We start from the raw sequence: 23,976 nt of genomic DNA, 5'->3' as shown, positions 1-23,976 counted from the left end.
GGCACAGTTAGCACTGGGATGCAGTGCCTTAGACCACTGCACCACTCGGGAGACTACTTGTTGGCTACTTACAGTGTTTATACATGGCCAGCTATGTTTTGATGCTGCTCTGCATATTTCCACAAGTGTTCTCATAAGATGGGCCTTATTACAGTTCCAAGTGAGTAGGCCGAGACCATAGGCTGTCCTTCTGACATTTCTTCATCCGGCCACTAGATGACATCAGTGACCACTGAATGAATGTGAGTGATTCTATTATCAACAGGCTGTGTTTAATGGCTGTGGAACTGTTTGTTGTTTACTGTTATCCTTACCGCTAAATCAAGAACATTTAGGAATTATTTTGACAGCTCTATGCTTCCGTAAATCATTACACAAAACGTGTTTGTATAATACATCATGGAGGTATATATAGCTGTCAAATAAATTGTTTGGTAGTGTGTCTAATTCAGTTCACTCTGGTCCATGGGATCACGTTCAGTTATGTTCCCTTGAGTTGGGTTAAAGTTGCCTGAATGCCTATATTTGAGTAGGACTTGCTATCGTCAAAGTAATTTGTATGACTACATTTATCAGGACGCAAGTAGCAGACGGGGCGGGGCGACTGAAGTTCCAAAACACTGGTATGTTCTAGACGTTCTATTTCTCTCTGCCTCAGCTGACTGTGACGTCGTCATGTGGAGATAGACGGAGAGAAGGGTGAGGGGGAGAGATAACGGGACTGCGGCGTTATGTTGCGGGGCAGGCCACCGAGGAATACGGCCAACTCATACCGTGGACTTCTATTTATTTATTTATTTTAGTCATTTTAGCAGACGCTCTTATCCAGAGCGACTTACAGTTAGTGAGTGCATACATTTTTTTCATACTATCGTTTCACGATAGTAGCCTTTAGAGATTCTGAAATTACTGTATATTCTTCCGTGGACCGCTGGACCCCCCTCTGTTCGCCTGTCACGAAGCTGTGCATAATAACTAATTTCAATTTTAAGAAGAGAGATTGAGACACCAAAATAATTTGCTGGTACTCCTAAAAAGGTACAGTAGTCTATCCATATTCATTATCCATTCATGCGTAGCCCTGTTTTTTGCGTGTGGACTTCCCGTCAAGTTATATAGCCTACCAGTTCCCTACGCTATACATCGCCATTCCAATGTTCGGTACCCTACACGTTTAACATATTAGGCAATATTTAGTTACAATGTGTCCACGTCATAAAATTGAAACATTTGTCTAGTCTGAAACATTCCAATGTTCAAATGTAGCATATCATTTCAATCTCACACGTTAGCTCCGGCGGGCCGACGCATGTGTGGATGTGTGTGTGTGTTGGTGGCAGCTGTCAAATGTCAGGTCTCTCTCGGGAGGAGCTGGAAATAACCACATAATATTGTGTCTGGCTTCTAGAGAACTCGAGGCGCATTTGCCAACCTCAGGGGGAAATACCCGTGGATGGTCACTGTCATTAGTTTATTTACAGGCCCGACTGTCTGCGATTTATTCTGTTGGTGCTGGAAAGATTGATACATTCTACAAAACGCTCCATTCTGAATGATATCATTAGTCATTGTCGCTTCATGAGCTCATGAGTCATATCCCACCTGTTGAAGGCAAACCATAAACAGTGTATTAATACAGGAATACAACTAGATTGCAGCCCACTAACAGTGTATTAATACAGTAATACACCTAGATTGCAGCCCACTAAGTTCATAAGGCATTAAAAAAAATCAAGAATCAAATGGGTGAAACGAAAATACCATTGAACAGCAATAATTCTCACAGATTGTTCCTTTAACAAGTTATCCTATTACAGTGAGGGAAAAAAAGTATTTGATCCCCTGCTGATTTTGTACGTTTGCCCACTGACAAAGACATGATCAGTCTATAATTTTAATGGTAGGTTTATTTGAACAGTGAGAGACAGAATAACAACAAAAAAATCCAGAAAGAAGCATGTCAAAAATGTTATAAATTGATTTGCATTTTAATGAGGGAAAACAGTATTTGACCCCTCTGCAAAACATGACTTAGTACTTGGTGGCAAAACCCATGTTGGCAATCACAGAGGTCAGACGTTTCTTGTAGTTGGCCACCAGGTTTGCACACATCTCAGGAGGGATTTTGTCCCACTCCTCTTTGCAGATCTTCTCCAAGTCATTAAGGTTTCGAGGCTGACGTTTGGCAACTCGAACCTTCAGCTCCCTCCACAGATTTTCTATGGGATTAAGGTCTGGAGGCTGGCTAGGCACTCCAGGACCTTAATGTGCTTCTTCTTGAGCCACTCCTTTGTTGCCTTGGTCGTGTGTTTTGGGTCATTGTCATGCTGGAATACCCATCCACGACCCATTTTCAATGCCCTGGCTGAGGGAAGGAGGTTCTCACCCAAGATTTGACGGTACATGGCCCCGTCCATCGTCCCTTTGATGTGATGAAGTTGTCCTGTCCCCTTAGCAGAAAAACACCCCCAAAGCATAATGTTTCCACCACCATGTTTGACGGTGGGGATGGTGTTTTCGGGGTCATAGGCAGCATTCCTCCTCCTCCAAACACGTCGAGTTGAGTTGCCCACTGACAGATCATGTCTCTGTCAGTGGGCAAACGTACAAAATCAGCAGGGGATCAAATAATGTTTTTCCCTCACTGTATATCTTATCTTAGGCTATTAAGTATGTCACGAGATAAGATGAAATGGGACACACACAGTAAAGAAGGAACTAAAAAAGATCCAATTCAATACCCGTGGACGGTAACAAGTCATTAGTTTACCGTATAATTCCCACGGTCAGCTGTTTATTCTGCTGGTGCTGGATAGATTGATACAGGCTAGATAACGCTCCATTCTGAATGGGAGAATGAATCAAGGATATCATATCATTTCATGAATCATTATTATCATCAATGAGCTCACAAGTCAAATAGCCCACCTGTTAAAAGGCCCAATTTGTAATTTCAACAGTGTGACCATAACACTGTTTTTTGGTAGGCTAAACAGAAGGATGAGGACTGGGGATATGTAACATATTTTAAAAAAGGTACACATTGTTTGTTTACAAAGACTAGAATGATAACAAATGAACCATGGAGTAATAAAACCTACAGATGATGTTATTATAGTTGTACTAAAGGAATTACAAGCTACTCTTCAAGAATCAATTAGTGTTTACATGATAACTGAACAGCAGGGAATCTTAAAGATTGTGCCTTTAACAACATTTACATTTTAGTCATTTTAGCAGACGCTCTTATCCAGAGCGACTTACATGAGCAATTAGGGTTAAGTGCCTTGCTCAAGGGCACATCGACAGATTTTTCCACCTAGTCGGCTCGGGGATTAGAACCAGCGACCTTTCCGGTTACTGGCGCAACGCTCTTAACCACTAAGCTACCTGCCGCCCTTTGCAGGCTATTCATCTGCCACAACAAGATAATATGAGGTCAGAGGGGACATTACAGTGACAATAAAGGGCCTCGACAGATTCATTCACATTACCACAGATGTCTTTCGAGAAACTACCCGAGTGTATTCTACTCTTGACGAGGTTGTGTTGTTGTTGTCAGCAGTTGCAGTTGGGGGTGAGTGAAGAAGCCATGGTGGATTATTATGACATTCTGGGAGTGTCACGAAACGCCTCTCCGGAGGACATCAAGAAGGCGTAAGTACAGGATTCATACTATATTTTATTTTACATAGGTTAGTCTTATTGAGATTAAACATCTATTTTACAAGATAGACCTGACCCAAATAGCGGCACGCAAAGTTTCAGACACATGAACAGTATAAAACACAAAGCTATACAGTTTTTAAAAAAACATACATTTTAGACATTGAGCAGACGAGCTGCTTTGGGGTGTTGTACAAAACATCTAGGGGTCAAAACATTAACGTCCTAGACAGTGTATTTATACTAGGCCTGCATGGCTCATCTTAATTATATGTACTGACTATAAAACAGGCCTATAGGCTAAATAGTAGACTGGTGTGGCTTATCACTACACCCCTAGCTAGTAACACCCCTAGCTAGTAACACCCCTAGCTAGTAACACCCCTAGCCCAGAGTATCTTCTTCCATGTGTTTGGGGAGTCTCCCACATGCCTTTTGGCGAACACCAAAACGTGTTTGCTTATTTTCTTCTTTAGCAATGGCTTTTTTTTCTGGCCACTCTTCCGTAAAGCCCAGCTCTGTGGAGTGTACGGCTTAAAGTGGTCCTATGGACAGATACTCCAATCTCCGCTGTGGCGCTTTGCAGCTCCTTTAGGGTTATCTTTGGTGTCTTTGTTACCTCTCTGATTAATGCCCTCCTTGCCTGGTCCGTGAGGTTTGGTGGGCGGCCCTCTCTTGGCAGGTTTGTTGTGGTTTCATATTCTTTCCATTGTTTAATAATGGATTTAATAGTGCTCCGTGGGATGTTCAAAAGTTTCTGATATTGTTTTATAACCCAACCCTGATCTGTACTTCTCCACAACTTTGTCCCTGACCTGTTTGGAGAGCTCCTTGGTCTTCATGGTGCCGCTTGCTTGGTGGTGCCCCTTGCTTAGTGGTGTTGCAGGCTCTGCGGCCTTTCAGAGCAGGTTACATACTGAGATCATGTGACAGATCATGTGACACTTAGATTGCACACAGGTGGACTTTATTTAACTAATTATGTGACTTCTGAAGGTAACTGGTTGCACCAGATCTTATTTAGGGGCTTCATAGCAAAGGGGGTGAATACATATGCACGCGCTACATTTCCGTTATTTATTTTTTAGAATTTTCTGAAACAAGTTCATCTTTTCATTTCACTTCACCAATTTGGACTATTTTGTGTATGTCCATTACATGAAATCCAAATAAAAATAAAATAAATATAATATAATAAATAAAAATCCATTTAAAATTACAGGTTGTAATGCAACAAAATAGGAAAAACGTCAAGGGGGGTGAATACTTTTGCAAGGCACTGTAGTAGACTGATTTGGTTTCTCTCTACACCTCTAGCTACAGGCTAAATAGGATGGTGTGGTTTATGTCTACACCTCTAGCTACAGGCTAAATAGTATGGTGTGGTTTCTCTACACCTCTAGCTACAGGCTAAATAGTATGGTGTGGTTTCTCTACACCTCTAGCTACAGGCTAAATAGTATGGTGTGGTTTCTCTACACCTCTAGCTACAGGCTAAATAGTATGGTGTGGTTTCTCTACACCTCTAGCTACAGGCTAAATAGTATGGTGTGGTTTATCTCTACACCTCTAGCTACAGGCTAAATAGTATGGTGTGGTTTCTCTACACCTCTAGCTACAGGCTAAATAGTATGGTGTGGTTTCTCTACACCTCTAGCTACAGGCTAAATAGTATGGTGTGGTTTATCTCTACACCTCTAGCTACAGGCTAAATAGTATGGTGTGGTTTCTCTACACCTCTAGCTACAGGCTAAATAGTATGGTGTGGTTTCTCTACACCTCTAGCTACAGGCTAAATAGTATGGTGTGGTTTATCTCTACACCTCTAGCTACAGGCTAAATAGGATGGTGTGGTTTATGTCTACACCTCTAGCTACAGGCTAAATAGTATGGTGTGGTTTCTCTACACCTCTAGCTACAGGCTAAATAGTATGGTGTGGTTTATCTCTACACCTCTAGCTACAGGCTAAATAGTATGGTGTGGTTTCTCTACACCTCTAGCTACAGGCTAAATAGTATGGTGTGGTTTCTCTCTACACCTCTAGCTACAGGCTAAATAGTATGGTGTGGTTTATGTCTACACCTCTAGCTACAGGCTAAATAGTATGGTGTGGTTTCTCTCTACACCTCTAGCTACAGGCTAAATAGTATGGTGTGGTTTCTCTCTACACCTCTAGCTACAGGCTAAACAGTATGGTGTGGTTTACTCTACACCCCTAGCTACAGGCTAAACAGTATGGTGTGGTTTACTCTACACCTCTAGCTACAGGCTAAATAGTATGGTGTGGTTTCTCTCTACACCTCTAGCTACAGGCTAAATAGTATGGTGTGGTTTACCTCTACACCTCTAGCTACAGGCTAAATAGTATGGTGTGGTTTCTCTACACCTCTAGCTACAGGCTAAATAGTATGGTGTGGTTTCTCTCTACACCCCTAGCTACAGGCTAAATAGTATGGTGTGGTTTACTCTACACCCCTACAGTAGCTATTGATAGCTGAACCACACAGACTGATAGAGTTACTGGACAGACACACAAGCCTTTTTAAACATGAATGACTCAGGCTTGAGTCCCAAAGTATGCCCTATTCCCTACATAGTGCACTACTTTTTGACCAAAGCCAGACAGGGAAGTGCACTATGTAGGGAATAGGGTGCCATTTGGGACGCAGACTGCGTTTCATGACTCAGCGCCGTTTCGATAAGGATGATTAATCCCCATCCGGCCCTCTCTCTCTCTCTCTCCTGGAGGGGCATTGAGTTACCAACGATCCTCTCTTTCTTTAAGCTCAACGCTCAGATTTTGTCTCCTGCATCGGATGTTGTGTCCTGTCAGTCTTCTGCGTATGTTTCTTATAGTCTTCTTTAGTCTTTTAAGTCTTTCCTGTGTTTGCTGTCCCCCCTCCAAAAGGGAATAGTTTTGTTGTCAAAACGTTGGTTCTCAAAGTAAGATGCTGCTGTAACGATACATTTTAGGAGGTCCCTATTATAGGCCTACATTAGCTATTGAAAATAGTTACTGTGGTATTGAATATGTCACCGTGTTTGTGCGTGAAGGTACAGGAAACAGGCTCTGCGATGGCATCCGGACAAGAACCCAGACAACAAGGAGGAGGCAGAGGGGAAGTTTAAGGAGCTGGCCGAGGCCTACGAAGTTCTGTCAGACCGTAAGAGATACCACAACCTGTTAATTATTACCCCTTGCTCTACTCTTCTGTGGACTTGGTGTTTAGTAACAGTCAGATAATGTCTCCTTGTCTTTACAGGAAGAAAGCGAGAGGCTTATGATACCTATGGCGAAGACAGAATTCCCAACAACGCAGGTGGAAGGAATCTCTCTGTTTTATCTCTTGTGGTTCTATTTCTAGCACTCGTTTCGATGGATCACTTATGGGATACACCTTAGGGTCGGGTCACAAGCTTGGAAGTATCCAATCACACAGCGTCTGTTGGAGACAGACAGGTCGAGGGGCGAATGAGATGAGCTCCTCCATAAAAGGCAGCCACTCTAAAAACTCTCCCCAGCACGACTAGATGTCTGTCTTCCTACTGAACCGTTCTCAGGCCAACCGTGAGGGTTAACGCTGCCGAATGTAGGACTTCAGCTCCTGTCGATAGTGTTGAGGACTGATCGAAAAATAATGTTTTGCTTCAATTAGAATTCATTTTCTACTCGTCAGTCTCAGTTTAGCTAGCGCCACATGGCTGGCTGTCGAGGCTTGGTTAGCCCTTGCCGCAAGGCTTTATCTACCTTGGCTAGCTAGCTGCAAGGCTAGCTAACCACACAAATGGCTCAACTTGTCCAGTCTATCGGACAAGGAAAAGGTAGATTTCCTCAACGGTTCTATTGTGCCGAACAAACTGTTTGGGCCTTCTGTCATCACCATGCGACAAAAGGAGGAAGGTGAAGCCTTCAACTTCTGCTTGCACTGTAGACCCGGGTACCGTGGCAACCTGGTCTCCCCCTCCACGAGTCAATGCTTCGCGGCAGGGAGAGGGCAACTCGCTTGCTCCAAGGTTTTCCTGTAACGCAAAACCCCCAGCGACTCAGCAGGCTGTGAACCTACAGTTCGGCTCTCCTAACAGAGGCTGACAGCGGGGAAGCGGCCCTTCGCTGAGACCGCACCCGCCCACCTGATTACCTTGGGGGGGAAGAAGGGGCGTCCGACCTAGGGGTACGTCCCCAGTGGTAGAGAGGGGCAGCCAACAGTTCACTCCGTGTCCTGCTTACTCTCGGGTGGAGTACAGACCCCCCCCCCCCCCCCCATCAAAATGGGATAGAGGCTGTACTCCTAAACCCCCCCCCGTGCTCCAGCTCTCCACTCAGTCGCCGCCACCAAGCACTGTCCCCAAATCCCAGTGTTGTTTCAACTGCGACAGACACACACAAAACAAAAAGTATCTGACGCATCCATGCGGCTTGCCAAGAGCACAGGGAAAGGGGTAACTTTCTCCAACACCACCAGAGGGTGGTCCGGCACCACTGGGAAGCGAGAGTCATCAGACTATTTGGAGACTCGCTAGAGGAGCAGGGAACTGACGCACATGCGCTGTCCATCCCTGGGTCTTGTACACAGTCACCAGCGATAGGCGACTCGGCTCGCATACCAGAGCAAAGGGGCTATCAGAGCAGTCCCAACGGCAGAGAGCCCTTCTATTCCGTATGCTTAATTTCAACGTGCTGACTCACTCTATTCGTCAAGGCGACTGGTTCAGTTCGGTCGGCCTGCAGGACGCTTATTTTCACAGGAGGTTCTCTCAGGTTTTCCTTTCAAGGCACAGCCTACAAATAACTCGCTGTTCCCTTCAGGCTAGCACTAGCTCGCCGTTTGTTCAGCAAGTGTGTGGAGGCGGAGAACCAGGGGGCTAAGAGTCTCCGCCTACATAGACAATGACCTGCTTTTCTCCCCCCTACACAGGAGCAAGCGCTTCGAGACACGTCTTTCCTTGTAGCCTACCTCACAGGGTTAGGGTTCAAGGTAAACCCAATAAAGAGCTGTTTGTTGCCCACACAGAGAATGGAATACATTTACATTTTAGTCATTTAGCAGACGCTCTTATCCAGAGCGACTTACAGTTAGTGAGTGTATACATTTTTCATACTGGTGTCCCCCCCCCCCCCCCCCGTGGGAAATGAACCCACAACCCTGGCGTTGCAAGCGCCATGCTCTACCAACTGAGCAACAGGGGAGCTGCACGATCTGAATACCGTTAAGCTGGATTCTCTCTCTTACCAGGCTACACTATCGGACGGCCTTGCCCTGTTCTACAGGGGGTGCTCGGTCATGCTCACAATGTGTCTCGGAGTGCTGGGGTTGACGGCATCCACCATCTCAGTAGTACCACCGGGACTATGTCAGTGTTTGATGCATTGATACACTTTCTGCCCTTCCTTCGAATTCGTCACATCCTCGTCAGGACAGACAATACGACTGTGGTGGCATACATCAACCGTCAGGGTGGCACACGCTCTCACATTACCGACTTTCACTACGTGTGACCCAAGGCCCAGGCGTATTGAATGTGGGACTTGTTGTCCAGAGGGAATCGCCTATACGGGGATTGGAGATGCCATCCCTTGGGCCCAGTTTTTCAAAAGTTACCTGAGCGGATTTCGGCTATCGGATAGGATTTAAAATGTTAGAATTGTTTTTAAAAAAAATTAAAAAATGAAAATGTGATTCTGATCCTCCGGAAAGGGATTTGGTAATCCAATTTCACCTTTTAATTCAGGATTGAAAGAAGTTTTTGCGTTTTTGAAAACTCAAAAAAGGTAGTGATCAGGATAGTTTTGATGCCAAAAATCTGGATTATATTGATCCCACTAGAAGGGTGGATTCAGGTGGATTTAGAAAGGTCAAAGGCATTACAACCAAGAAATGTAAACGTGAGGAGGTTTAGAAAACGTTCTTACGTGTGAAAACCAAAAGGTCAATGGTCCTCTGTAGCTCAGCTGGTAGAGCATGGCGCTTGTAACGCCAGGGTAGTGGGTTCGATCCCCGGGACCACCCATACGTAAAAATGTATGCGCACATGACTGTAAGTCGCTTTGGATAAAAGCGTCTGCTAAATGGCATATTATTATATTATTATTATTAAATTGACTGCAGTATAGGTATGTGGTCAGTTGTTATATTGAGATTATTAAATTAATGCATCTACTTACTTATAAGTGATATGCAGGCTCTATTATTTTTAGTCTATGCATCTTTTATTCATGTAGTTTACTCATCTCTGTTTCCCTATGACAGTATTCAAGTAGTAGCACAACCAGTCCAGTAGATGGCGATGTGTACATTTCAAATCACAGAAAAATCCAAATTGTGGCATCTGGATGATCCTATCTGATTATTTTCTGGAAAAAAAACAAAAAAAACGTCAAAAAAAAAAAATATATGGCCAGATCGATCTGATCCTGGATAGCAAAACAGAGCATTACAGAATCCTGATCATTCTAAACCAGATTAAATGTTTTGAAAAAAACTTGGCTCAGGTGGTGAACCAGATCTGGGAGAGATACTGTCTAGCCACCGTAGATGTCTTTGCGTCACACAAAGACGCGCGCTGGGACGTGACGCGTCAGCAGTTACAATCGTTTGACCTTAGAGCTTCATGCTTTCCACCCGCCACCAGTTACTTCTATGGAAGAAGGTTCGTCTCCACCGTTTACGTCCAGCGTCTACTTGGATAGAACGAGCGCGTGGCACAAGAGTGACCAACCAAGTCTTCGTGTCTTGGGCGCCCCCCTGCAATTGTACCTTCGTTGGCGCGTACTGTCCTCAGTGTCGGAGCCTCTGAGGGGTGATGCTGTTGAGGCTGCCCTGGCTTCGGAGAGCATGTCTGCGTTACGGGAGTAGGCCATATATACCGTAAGTGACACATCTAAAACAGGTGTTAGTAAATAGAACTTTGGGTTACATGCGTAACCCCGGTTCTATGAGAATACGAGTGAGATGTGTCACCGCTTTTCCCTGCTCCCAAGAGCGCAAGGAAGAGAGGTATGCTTGAGAATGACCAGTTGGCGGACGAGAGGCTGCTTTTATGGAGGAGAGCTGCTCACCTCATTTGCCACTCGACCCGTCTGTCTCCAACAGACGCTGTGTGATTGGATACTTCGAGCTTGTGCCCTGCCCTAAGGCGTATCCCATAAGTGACATACTGTATCTCACTGTATTCTTATAGAACCAGGGGTTACGCAAGTCAAGTTTGAAATGTTCTATTCTATTCTGTTCTGTTTTTGATCAAACATGTTGTTAGTGTCCGTATTTATCAATCAACATCTATCCCTCCCTTCCCTTCCCTCCCTCCCTCCCTCCCTCCCTTCCCCCCTCCCTTCCTTCCCTCCCTCCCTCCCTCCCTCCCTCCCTTCCCTTCCCTCCCTTCCCTCCCTCCCTCCCTTCCCTCCCTCTCTCCAGGCTCCAGTAGCCATCCCACTCCAGAAGACTTCCCAGGGTTCACCTTCACATTCCGGAGTCCAGAGGAAGTGTTTCGGGAATTCTTTGGAGGCCAGGATCCTTTCGCCAATTTCTTTGGTGGGTCTGACCAATATCCTATGGTCCTTAAACAATGTCCTATGTCTTTATGTGCTCCTTAGTCGAGGACCCTAACCCTAACCCTAAATCTGACCGGGAAACCAGTCCATAGGGGAATCGCAGCAGTTCACACAATGCTGAACACTACCTGCTTCTTCATATGTCTCATAGTCACCCTGGTTTCACTGTCCTCATAGTCACCCTGGTTTCACTGTCCTCATAGTCTCTCTGTTATCACTGTCCTCATAGTCACCCTGGTTTCACTGTCCTCATAGTCTCTCTGTTATCACTGTCCTCATAGTCTCTCTGTTATCACTGTCCTCATAGCTTCTCTGTTATCACTGTCCTCATAGTCACCCTGGTTTCACTGTCCTCATAGTCTCTCTGTTATCACTGTCCTCATAGCTTCTCTGTTATCTCTGTCCTCATAGTCACCCTGGTTTCACTGTCCTCATAGTCTCTCTGTTATCACTGTCCTCATAGTCTCTCTGTTATCACTGTCCTCAGTCTCTCTGTTATCTCTGTCCTCATAGTCTCTCTGTTATCACTGTCCTCATAGTCTCTCTGTCCTCATAGTCTCTCTGTTATCTCTGTCCTCATAGTCTCTCTGTTATCTCTGTCCTCATAGTCTCTCTGTTATCTCTGTCCTCATAGTCTCTCTGTTATCACTGTCCTCATAGTCTCTCTGTTATCACTGTCCTCATAGTCTCTCGGTTATCTCTGTCCTCATAGTCTCTCTGTTATCTCTGTCCTCATAGTCTCTCTGTTACTGTCCTCATAGTCTCTCGGTTATCTCTGTCCTCATAGTCTCTCTGTTATCTCTGTCCTCATAGTCTCTCTGTTACTGTCCTCATAGTCTCTCGGTTATCTCTGTCCTCATAGTCTCTCTGTTATCATTGTCCTCATAGCTTCTCTGTTATCTCTGTCCTCATAGTCTCTCTGTTATCACTGTCCTCATAGTCTCTCTGTTATCACTGTCCTCATAGTCTCTCTGTTATCACTGTCCTCATAGTCTCTCGGTTATCTCTGTCCTCATAGTCTCTCTGTTATCACTGTCCTCATAGTCTCTCTGTCCTCATAGTCTCTCTGTTATCACTGTCCTCATAGTCTCTCTGTTATCTCTGTCCTCATAGTCTCTCTGTTATCACTGTCCTCATAGTCTCTCTGTTATCTCTGTCCTCATAGTCTCTCTGTTATCTCTGTCCTCATAGTCTCTCTGTTATCACTGTCCTCATAGTCTCTCTGTTATCTCTGTCCTCATAGTCTCTCTGTTATCTCTGTCCTCTCAGATGACTTTGCCTTCGGAGGAGGGATGCACAGTGGCTTCCATGGACATCCTGGCACTTCGAGGCTCGGCCCCAGCCGGTTTTTCTCCTTCCCCTCCGCTGGAGGTCAGTAATAACACAATGGTAGCATCCCAAATGGCACCCTATTCCCTATGCAGTGCACTCGTTTAGACCAGAGAATGGCACCCTATTCCCTATGCAGTGCACTAGTTTAGACCAGAGAATGGCACCCTATTCCCTATGCAGTGCACTAGTTTAGACCAGAGAATGGCACCCTATTCCCTATGCAGTGCACTAGTTGTTTCGACCAGCGCCCAAATGGTCAAGGTTTAGTTGATCTGACTGGGTCCTCGTCACTCCTCTTTCACAGTGCATGACTTCACCTCTTCCTCGTCCTCCATGACTGGAATGGATGGGATGAACAGCATGGGAGGAGGGATGGGGAATTTCAAGTCTGTCACCACCTCTACGCGCGTCGTCAACGGCAAACGCACCACCATCAAGAAGTCAGTAAATCTGCATCCCTATTTAGTGCAAAACACTTGGGCATTATGGTGCCATTTGGGACAGTGTTTTTGTCTCTGCATGGTCAATGAAATGTGAGGGAAACATGTTTACTCACGCCCTAAATATGATGATATGGGCGGTGACTGACTGTTCTTGTTAACAGGATCAAAGAAAACGGTCAGGAGAGAACTGAGATCGAGGAAGACGGGGTCTTGAAGAGAGTGCTCATCAATGGTAATCCATCTATTCTGTATCCATCCTTCCCTCATCCAGTCCCCTGTCAACTGTTCCTAACGGAATGTGTTGAACTAGCTGTGTCTGGGTTATTCTTCCTCCTGTCCCACTCTAATCCCCCTCCCGTCTCCCTCCTGTCCCGCCCCATCCCCTCCCGTCTCCCGTCCCCCTCTTGTCCCCCAGGTGTGGAGGATGAGTTGGCCTTGGCTCTGGAGCTCAGCAAGAGAGACCACCTGCCCCCCAGCCAGCCCTCACACACACCCAGGAAACACCTCCAGAAGCAGGCAGAGGGGATGGTACCAGTGGAGCTCCAGACCCAGACCCATCCACACCGACCCAGCCCCGGCTCTGGCCCCCGGTCTATGGCCCAGCGCTCCTTCAGCTCAGCCTCCTACTTCCACTGCCCTGACGTCCCCAGCGAGGAAGAGGAGGATGAAGATCTACAGATGGCCCTGGCCTACAGCCTGTCTGAGATGGAGGCCCAGCAGAGAGCGGCCGCCGTGGCGTCAGCAGCAGACGTCATCTCAGGTGCTGGGGGTGTGGTGATGCTAGAGGTGGGGAAGCCTCAGGGTGAGGTTGGGGGTGAGGCGGGGGTTGGGGTGGGGAGAGTGGTCCTAGACCTAGGTCCAGGCCAGTCAACAGCACCAGAGAAGAGGTCAGGGTCAGGGGACATGTCACCACACAGCAGCCCCTCTCCACTGGACCACAGGGGGCTCCTCGGCCACCTCCAGGAGCAGGGAGGCACTGGAGAGCTGGCTGCTAAAACCAGCAGCACCACCACCATCACCAGCAGCACTGTGAAAAAGAAAAATAAGTGTGTTTGTGTGGTGTGTTGAGTGTGTGTGTGTGTGTGTGTGTGTGTGTGTGTTCTGGGCAGAGGACAGACAGGAGACCACTGGTGGAACAGTGTGTGGTGTGTTCTCAATGTTCTAATTCTACTCCAGTGTTCTACTGATGATGCTGACGCGATCATGTGTTTTTGCCCTTTTGAAGTTTGTGCCGTTCCTTGGCTGGTAGATTTCTATAAAGTTGTCAGAAGGCATGTACAGTGTCATTGTGTTGTCAGAGGGCATGTACAGTGTCATTGTGTTGTCAGAGGGCATGTACAGTGTCATTGTGTTGTCAGAGGGCATGTACAGTGTCATTGTGTTGTCAGAGGGCATGTACAGTGTCATTGTGTTGTCAGAGGGCATGTACAGTGTCATTGTGTTGTCAGAAGGCATGTACAGTGTCATTGTGTTGTCAGAAGGCATGTACAGTGTCATTGTGTTGTCAGAGGGCATGTACAGTGTCATTGTGTTGTCAGAGGGCATGTACAGTGTCATTGTGTTGTCAGAGGGCATGTACAGTGTCATTGTGTTGTCAGAGGGCATGTACAGTGTCATTGTGTTGTCAGAGGGCATGTACAGTGTCATTGTGTTGTCAGAAGGCATGTACAGTGTCATTGTGTTGTCAGAAGGCATGTACAGTGTCATTGTGTTGTCAGAAGGCATGTACAGTGTCATTGTGTTGTCAGAGGGCATGTACAGTGTCATTGTGTTGTCAGAGGGCATGTACAGTGTCATTGTGTTGTCAGAGGGCATGTACAGTGTCATTGTGTTGTCAGAAGGCATGTACAGTGTCATTGTGTTGTCAGAAGGCATGTACAGTGTCATTGTGTTGTCAGAGGGCATGTACAGTGTCATTGTGTTGTCAGAGGGCATGTACAGTGTCATTGTGTTGTCAGAGGGCATGTACAGTGTCATTGTGTTGTCAGAGGGCATGTACAGTGTCATTGTGTTGTCAGAGGGCATGTACAGTGTCATTGTGTTGTCAGAAGGCATGTACAGTGTCATTGTGTTGTCAGAAGGCATGTACAGTGTCATTGTGTTGTCAGAAGGCATGTACAGTGTCATTGTGTTGTCAGAGGGCATGTACAGTGTCATTGTGTTGTCAGAGGGCATGTACAGTGTCATTGTGTTGTCAGAGGGCATGTACAGTGTCATTGTGTTGTCAGAAGGCATGTACAGTGTCATTGTGTTGTCAGAAGGCATGTACAGTGTCATTGTGTTGTCAGAGGGCATGTACAGTGTCATTGTGTTGTCAGAGGGCATGTACAGTGTCATTGTGTTGTCAGAAGGCATGTACAGTGTCATTGTGTTGTCAGAGGGCATGTACAGTGTCATTGTGTTGTCAGAGGGCATGTACAGTGTCATTGTGTTGTCAGAGGGCATGTACAGTGTCATTGTGTTGTCAGAGGGCATGTACAGTGTCATTGTGTTGTCAGAGGGCATGTACAGTGTCATTGTGTTGTCAGAGGGCATGTACAGTGTCATTGTGTTGTCAGAGGGCATGTACAGTGTCATTGTGTTGTCAGAGGGCATGTACAGTGTCATTGTGTTGTCAGAGGGCATGTACAGTGTCATTGTGTTGTCAGAGGGCATGTACAGTGTCATTGTGTTGTCAGAGGGCATGTACAGTGTCATTGTGTTGTCAGAGGGCATGTACAGTGTCATTGTGTTGTCAGAGGGCATGTACAGTGTCATTGTGTTGTCAGAGGGCATGTACAGTGTCATTGTGTTGTCAGAGGGCATGTACAGTGTCATTGTGTTGTCAGAGGGCATGTACAGTGTCATTGTGTTGTCAGAGGGCATGTACAGTGTCATTGTGTTGTCAGAAGGCATGTACAGTGTCATTGTGTTGTCAGAGGGCATGTACAGTGTCATTGTGTTGTCAGAGGGCATGTACAGTGTCATTGTGTTGTCAGAGGGCATGTACAGTGTCATTGTGTTGTCAGAAGGCATGTACAGTGTCATTGTGTTGTCAGAGGGCATGTACAGTGTCATTGTGTTGTCAGAAGGCATGTACAGTGTCATTGTGTTGTCAGAGGGCATGTACAGTGTCATTGTGTTGTCAGAGGGCATGTACAGTGGCATTGTGTTGTCAGAGGGCATGTACAGTGGCATTGTGTTGTCAGAGGGCATGTACAGTGGCATTGTGTTGTCAGAAGGCATGTACAGTGTCATTGTGTTGTCAGAGGGCATGTACAGTGTCATTGTGTTGTCAGAGGGCATGTACAGTGGCATTGTGTTGTCAGAAGGCATGTACAGTGTCATTGTGTTGTCAGAAGGCATGTACAGTGTCATTGTGTTGTCAGAAGGCATGTACAGTGTCATTGTGTTGTCAGAAGGCATGTACAGTGTCATTGTGTTGTCAGAAGGCATGTACAGTGTCATTGTGTTGTCAGAAGGCATGTACAGTGTCATTGTGTTGTCAGAAGGCATGTACAGTGTCATTGTGTTGTCAGAAGGCATGTACAGTGTCATTGTGTTGTCAGAGGGCATGTACAGTGTCATTGTGTTGTCAGAGGGCATGTACAGTGTCATTGTGTTGTCAGAAGGCATGTACAGTGTCATTGTGTTGTCAGAGGGCATGTACAGTGTCATTGTGTTGTCAGAAGGCATGTACAGTGTCATTGTGTTGTCAGAAGGCATGTACAGTGGCATTGTGTTGTCAGAGGGCATGTACAGTGGCATTGTGTTGTCAGAGGGCATGTACAGTGTCATTGTGTTGTCAGAGGGCATGTACAGTGGCATTGTGTTGTCAGAGGGCATGTACAGTGTCATTGTGTTGTCAGAGGGCATGTACAGTGTCATTGTGTTGTCAGAGGGCATGTACAGTGGCATTGTGTTGTCAGAAGGCATGTACAGTGTCATTGTGTTGTGACGGCCTTGCTGTGTTCTCAGGATGGCCACTATGTAACTAACAAGCTAATACAATCTACAATGGTCCCTGGTGACAGTATGTCTGTAGTTTATTTATAGGCTGGGGATTACAATCAACATCCTTTCTTCGTGTGCCAAGTCCACAGTCCCTTTTCTAAGGGGATGAGTTGGAGCATAGAATTACAATGCCTACGAGTTTACCAGTCAAATTGCCCTGGTCAGAGGGGCTTTTCCCCTTTCTAGTCATTCTAGTTCTAGGAGTTGGATAGTATTCACTAGGAACTAAAACGTGCCTTTTATTGTCACATGCACAAGTACAGTGAAATGCTTACCCAACAGTGCAGTAATCAATATCAAAATATTACAGTGAGGGAAAAAAGTATTTGATCCCCTGCTGATTTTGTACATTTGCCCACTCAAAAATAAAATAAAGTTAAATTAAAAAATAAAATAGAAATAAACTGACAAAGAAATGATCAGTCTATAATTTTAATGGTAGGTTTATTTGAACAGTGAGAGACAGAATAACAACAACAAAATCCAGAAAAACGCATGTCAAAAATGTTATAAATTGATTTGCATTTTAATGAGGGAAATAAGTATTTGACCCCCTCTCAAATCAGAAAGATTTCTGGCTCGCAGGTGTCTTTTATACAGGTAACGAGCTGAGATTAGGAGCACACTCTTAAAGGGAGTGCTCCTAATCTCAGCTTGTTACCTGTATGAAAGACACCTGTCCACAGAAGCAATCAATCAATCAGATTCCAAACTCTCCACCATGGCCAAGACCAAAGAGCTCTCCAAGGATGTCAGGGACAAGATTGTAGACCTACACAAGGCTGGAATGGGCTACAAGACCATCACAAAGCAGCTTGGTGAGAAGTTGACAACAGTTGGTGCGATTATTCGCAAATGGAAGAAACACAAAATAACTGTCAATCTCCCTCGGCCTGGGGCTCCATGCAAGATCTCACCTCGTGGAGTTGCAATGATCATGAGAACGGTGAGGAATCAGCCCAGAACTATACGGGAGGATATTGTCAATGATCTCAAGGCAGCTGGGACCATAGTCACCAAGAAAACAATTGGTAATACACTACGCTGTGAAGGACTGAAATCCTGCAGCGCCTGCAAGGTCCCCCTGCTCAAGAAAGCACATATACAGGGCCGTCTGATGTTTGCCAATGAACATCTGAACGATTCAGAGGAGAACTGGGTGAAAGTGTTGTGGTCAGATGAGACCAAAATCGAGCTCTTTGGCATCAAGTCAACTCGCCGTGTTTGGAGGAGGAGGAATGCTGCCTATGACCCCAAGAACACCATCCCCACCGTCAAACATGGAGGTGGAAACATTATGCTTTGGGGGTGTTTTTCTGCTAAGGGGACAGGACAACTTCACCACATCAAAGGGACGATGGACGGGGCCATGTACCGTCAAATCTTGGGTGAGAACCTCCTTCCCTCAGCTAGGGCATTGAAAATGGTCGTGGATGGGTATTCCAGCATGACAATGACCCAAAACACACGGCCAAGGCAACAAAGGAGTGGCTCAAGAAGAAGCACATTAAGGTCCTGGAGTGGCCTAGCCAGTCTCCAGACCTTAATCCCATAGAAAATCTGTGGAGGGAGCTGAAGGTTCGAGTTGCCAAACGTCAGGCTCGAAACCTTAATGACTTGGAGAAGATCGGCAAAGAGGAGTGGGACAAAATCCCTCCTGAGATGTGTGCAAACCTGGTGGCCAACTACAAGAAACGTCTGACCTCTGTGATTGCCAACAAGGGTTTTGCCACCAAGTACTAAGTCATGTTTTGCAGAGGGGTCAAATACTTATTTCCCTCATTAAAATGCAAATCAATTTATAACATTTTTGACATGCATCTTTCTGGATTGTTGTTGTTGTTATTCTGTCGCTCACTGTTCAAATAAACCTACCATTAAAATTATAGACTGATCATATCTTTGTCAGTGGGCAAACGTACAAAATCAGCAGGGGATCAAATACTTTTTTCCCTCACTGTATAATGACAAATAAAAACACTAGAAATAGGAAATAAGAGAGGAAGCTTTATACTGTGTCAGTGTTCAGTACCACAGAGAGGAAGCTATATACAGGGTCAGTGTTCAGTACCACAGAGAGGAAGCTTTATACTGTGTCAGTGTTCAGTACCACAGAGAGGAAGCTTTATACTGTGTCAGTGTTCAGTACCACAGAGAGGAAGCTTTATACTGTGTCAGTGTTCAGTACCACAGAGAGGAAGCTTTATACTGTGTCAGTGTTCAGTACCACAGAGAGGAAGCTTTATACTGTGTCAGTGTTGAGTACCACAGAGAGGAAGCTTTATACTGTGTCAGTGTTCAGTACCACAGAGAGGAAGCTTTATACTGTGTCAGTGTTCAGTACCACAGAGAGGAAGCTTTATACTGTGTCAGTGTTGAGTACCACAGAGAGGAAGCTTTATACTGTGTCAGTGTTCAGTACCACAGAGAGGAAGCTATATACAGGGTCAGTGTTCAGTACCACAAAGAGGAAGCTGTATACTGTGTCAGTGTTCAGTACCACAGAGAGGAAGCTTTATACTGTGTCAGTGTTCAGTACCACAAAGAGGAAGCTGTATACAGGGTCAGTGCCAGTACCAAATGTACAGTGTGCAGGGATACTGGAGTATTGAGGTAGATATGTACATGTAGTCAGGGATACTGGAGTATTGAGGGATTAGGAGAAAGTGACTGGTAGCAGACAATACTGACTGGGATATAAATAATAATAATAATAATAATAATAAACAGTATGGCAGGAGCATAAGTGGTGTGTGTGGTGTGTGTGTGTGTGTGTGTGTGTGTGTGTGTGTGTGTGTGTGTGTGTGTGTGTGTGGTGGCGAGTGTGTGGTAGTGAGTGTGTGGTGGTGAGTGTGTGTATGTAAGTGTCTGGTTGTTAGTATTAGTGTGTGAGTGTGTGTGCAAGAGTGTCAGTGTAGGTGTGTTACAGCGCCTTCAGAAAGTATTCACACCCCTCGACTTATTCCACATGTTGTGTTCCAGCCTGAATTCAAAATAGATTAAAAAATATATAATCTCACCAATCTACACCACTGAGTCAATACATGTTACAATCACCTTTGGCAGCCTTTACAGCTGTGAGTCTTTCTGGGTAAGTCTCTAAAGAGCTTTGCACATCAGGATTGTACAATATCTGCACATTATTCTTAAAAATAATGATTCAAGCTCTGTCAAGTTGGTTGTTGATCATTGCTAGACAGCCATTTTCAGGTCTTGTCATAGACTTTCAAGCAGAATTAAGTCCAAACTGTAACTCGGCCACTCAGGAACATTCACTGTCTTCTTGGTAAGCAACTCCAGTGTAGATTTGGCCTTGTGTTGTAGGTTCTTGTCCTGCTGAAAGGTGAATTCATCTCCCAGTGTCTGGTGGAAAGCAGACTGAACCAGGTTTTCCTCTGGGATTTTGCATGTGCTTAGCTCCATTCCGTTTCTTTTTTATCCTGGAAAACTCCCTAGTCCTTAACGATTACAAGCATACCCATAACATGATGCAGCCACCACTATGCTTGAACATATGGAAAGTGGTACTCAGTAATGTGTTGTATTGGATTTGCCCCAAACATAGCACTTTGTATTCAGGACAAAAAGTGAATTGCTTTGCCACATTTTTTGCAGGATTACTTAAGTGCCTTGTTGCAAACATGATGCATGTTTTGGAATGTTTTTATTCTGTACAGGCTTCCTTCTTTTCACTCTGTCAATTAGGTTAGTATTGTGGAGTAACTACAACGTTGTTGATCCATTCTCCTATCACAGCCATTAAATTCTGTAACTGTTTTAAAGTCACCATTGGCCTCATGGTGAAATCCCGGAGCGGTTTCCTTCCTCTCTGGCAACTGAGTTAGGAAGGACGCCTGTATCTTTGTAGTGACTGGGTGTATTGAAACCATCCAGGAAGGGCCTTGTATGCGAGGAAGGGCCTTGTATGCTTACTTGTGGGTAGAGTAACTGTGGTCTAGGACTTTATTGCAACTAGTGGTGAAGGAGACATATTGATAGAAGTTGGGTATCACGTATCTTAGTGACGCATAATTAAAATCACTGGCAACAAGAAAAGCAGCCTCCGGTTTTCCTGCTTGTTTATATCCTCGTACAGTTCGTCATGCCAGCTTGTTGTTGTTGTTGTTGTTGTTGTTGTTGTCCTATAGTGGAATATATAGAGCATGCTATAACAGATGAATGCTCTCTCAGGAGGTAGAAGGGTTGGCATTTGACCATCAGGTGTTCCAAGACTGGTGAAAAATAGGTTGAGACTTCCACTGCGCTGGAGTCAGCACACCATTTATTGTTGATGAAGAGACATACCCCTCGCCCTCTGTATTTTCATAAAACCGATGTCTTGTCCGCTTGGTGGGGGGGGGGGTATGCTTGTTGCATCCGTTAAGCTTTGGATTGCTGTGTCTACCAGAGGTGCTTCCATCTTCCTGTGTGCCTGACTGACTGTGTGTGGTTCGGAGGGGTTTCAGACACCCATATAGTCCATGACACAGAACCTATTTTCAAGGCCAAGGGAATTTGTCAGAACCTTGATACAATATTTTACAGTTTGACAGCCTCACTGAGAGCTCATTTTTATGAGCAGCAAAATTAATTTAAATGAATGTAATTTTATATTATATATATAGGATTTTAAAACAGATTTTTATAGTTACAGTGGCTTGCGAAAGTATTCACCCCTCTTGGCATTATTCCCATTTTGTTGCCTTACAACCTGGAATTAAATGGATTTTTGGGGGGGTTTGTATCATTTGATTTACACAACATGCCTACAACTTTGAAGATGCAAAATACTTTACTGTGAAACAAACAAGAAATAAGAGAAAAAAAATGAGCATGCATAACTATTCACCCCCCCAATGTCAATACTTTGTAGAGCCACCTTTTGCAGCAATTACAGCTGCAAGTCTCTTGGGGTATGTCTCTATAAGCTTGGCACATCTAGCGACTGGGATTTTTGCCTATTCTTCAAGGCAAAACTGCTCCAGTTCGTTCAAGCTGGATGGGTTCTGCTGGTCTACAGCAATCTTTAAGTCATACCATAGATTCTCAATTGGATTGAGGTCTGGGGCCTTTCAGAACAGGTGTATATATATATATACTGAGATCATGTGACACTTTGATTGCACACAGGTGGACTTTATTTAACTAATTCTGTTGCACAAGATCTTATTTAGGGGCTTCATAGCAAAGGGGGTGAATACATATGCACGCACCACTTTTCCGTTATTTTTTTGGGGGAATCTTTTTAAATAACTTATTTTTTCCATTTCACTTCACCAATTTGGACTATTTTGTGTATGTCCATTACATGAAATTCAAATAAAAATATATTTAAATTACAGGTTGTAATGCAACAAAATAGGAAAAACGCCAAGGGGGATGAATACTTTTGCAATGCACTGTACCTACTTTAAACAGACTTCTATAGTATACAGTGAGGGAAAAAAAGTATTTGATCCCCTGCTGATTTTGTACATTTGCCCACTGACAAAGACATGATCAGTCTATAATTTTAATGGTAGGTTTATTTGAACAGTGAGAGACAGAATAACAACAAAAAAATCCAGAAAAACGCATGTCAAAAATGTTATAAATTGATTTGCATTTTAATGAGGGAAATAAGTATTGTATTCAGACCCTTTACTCAGTACTTTGTCGAAGCACCTTTGGCAGCGATTACAGCCTCAAGTCTTCTTGGGTATGACGCTACAAGCTTGGCACACCTGTATTTGGGGAGTTTCTCTAATTATTCTCTGCAGATCCTCTCAAGTTCTGTCAGGTTGGATGGGGAGCGTCGCTGCACAGCTATTTTCAGGTCTCTCCAGAGATATTCGATCGGGTTCAAGTCCGGGCTCTGGCTGGGCCACTCAAGGACATTCAGAGACTTGTCCCGAAGCCACTCCTGCGTTGTCTTGGCTGTGTGCTTAGGGTCGTTGTCCTATTGGAAGGTGAACCTTCGCCCCCAGTCTGAGGTCCTGTGCGCTCTGGAGCAGGTTTTCATCAAGGAGCTCTCTGCACTTTGCTCCGTTCATCTTTCCCTCGATCCTGACTAGTCTCCCAGTCCTTGCCGCTGAAAAACATCCCCACAGCATGATGCTACCACCACCATGCTTCACTGTAGTGATGGTGCCAGGTTTCCTCTAGACGTGACGCTTGGCATTCAGGCCAAAGAGTTCAATCTTGGTTTCACCAGACCAGAGAATCTTGTTTCTCATGGTCAGAGTCCTTTTGGTGCCTTTTGGCAAACTCCAGGCGGGCTGTCGTGCCTTTTACTGAGGAGTGGCTTCCATCTGGCCACTCTACCATAAAGGCCTGATTGGTGGAGTGCTGCAGAGATGGTTGTCCTTCTGGAAAGTTCTCCCATCTCCACAGAGGAACTCTGGAGCTCTGACAGAGTGACCATCGGATTATTGGTCACCTCCCTGACCAAGGCCCTTCTCCCCCTGATTGCTCAGTTTGGCCAGGCGGCCAGCTCTAGGAAGAGTCTTGGTGGTTCCAAAATTCTTCCATTTAAGAATGATGGAGGCCACTGTGTTCTTGGAGACCTTCAATGCTGCAGAAATGTTTTGCTACCCTTCCCCAGATCTGTGCCTCGACACAATCCTGTCTCGGAGCTCTACGGACAATTCCTTCTTTGCTCTGACATGCACTGTCAACTGTGGGACCTTATATAGACAGGTGTGTGCCTTTCCAAATCATGTCCAATCAATTGAATGTACCACAGGTGGACTCCAATCAAGTTGTAGAAGCATGTCAAGGATGATCAATGGAACCAGGATGCACCTGAGCTCAATTTCGAATCTGATATCAAAAAGTCTGAATACTTATGTAAATAAGGTATTTCAGTTTTATATCTTGAATACATTTGTAAAAAGTTCTAAAAAATAATAATTTAATCCATTTTAGAATAAGGCTGTAACGTAACAAAATGTGGAAAAAGAGAAGAGGTCTGAATACTTTCCGAATACACTGTACCTACTTCAAAACAGACT

The 23,976-nt window shown here is 44.9% G+C and overlaps 1 protein-coding gene across 1 annotated transcript in view; it reads left to right on the top strand.

The window, feature by feature from the left end:
• The first annotated feature begins 709 nt into the window (after positions 1–709).
• LOC311143633 (dnaJ homolog subfamily B member 6-like) overlaps positions 710–23,976 on the top strand; it is a 37,929-nt gene continuing 14,662 nt past the window's right edge. Inside the window, exons 1-9 of the mRNA XM_084179500.1 lie at positions 710–1,038; positions 3,563–3,657; positions 6,722–6,831; positions 6,931–6,987; positions 11,080–11,196; positions 12,486–12,587; positions 12,853–12,988; positions 13,153–13,223; positions 13,407–13,751. Of these exons, the coding sequence (XP_084035626.1) occupies positions 3,593–3,657; positions 6,722–6,831; positions 6,931–6,987; positions 11,080–11,196; positions 12,486–12,587; positions 12,853–12,988; positions 13,153–13,223; positions 13,407–13,751 (1,003 nt within the window). The 5' untranslated portion in view covers positions 710–1,038; positions 3,563–3,592. The remainder of the gene's footprint in view (positions 1,039–3,562; positions 3,658–6,721; positions 6,832–6,930; positions 6,988–11,079; positions 11,197–12,485; positions 12,588–12,852; positions 12,989–13,152; positions 13,224–13,406; positions 13,752–23,976) is intronic.

Source organism: Coregonus lavaretus (assembly GCF_964263955.1).
Source record: "Coregonus lavaretus genome assembly, chromosome: 16".
NCBI lineage: Eukaryota > Metazoa > Chordata > Actinopteri > Salmoniformes > Salmonidae > Coregonus > Coregonus lavaretus.
This window is presented reverse-complemented; position numbering and strand designations above follow the sequence as displayed.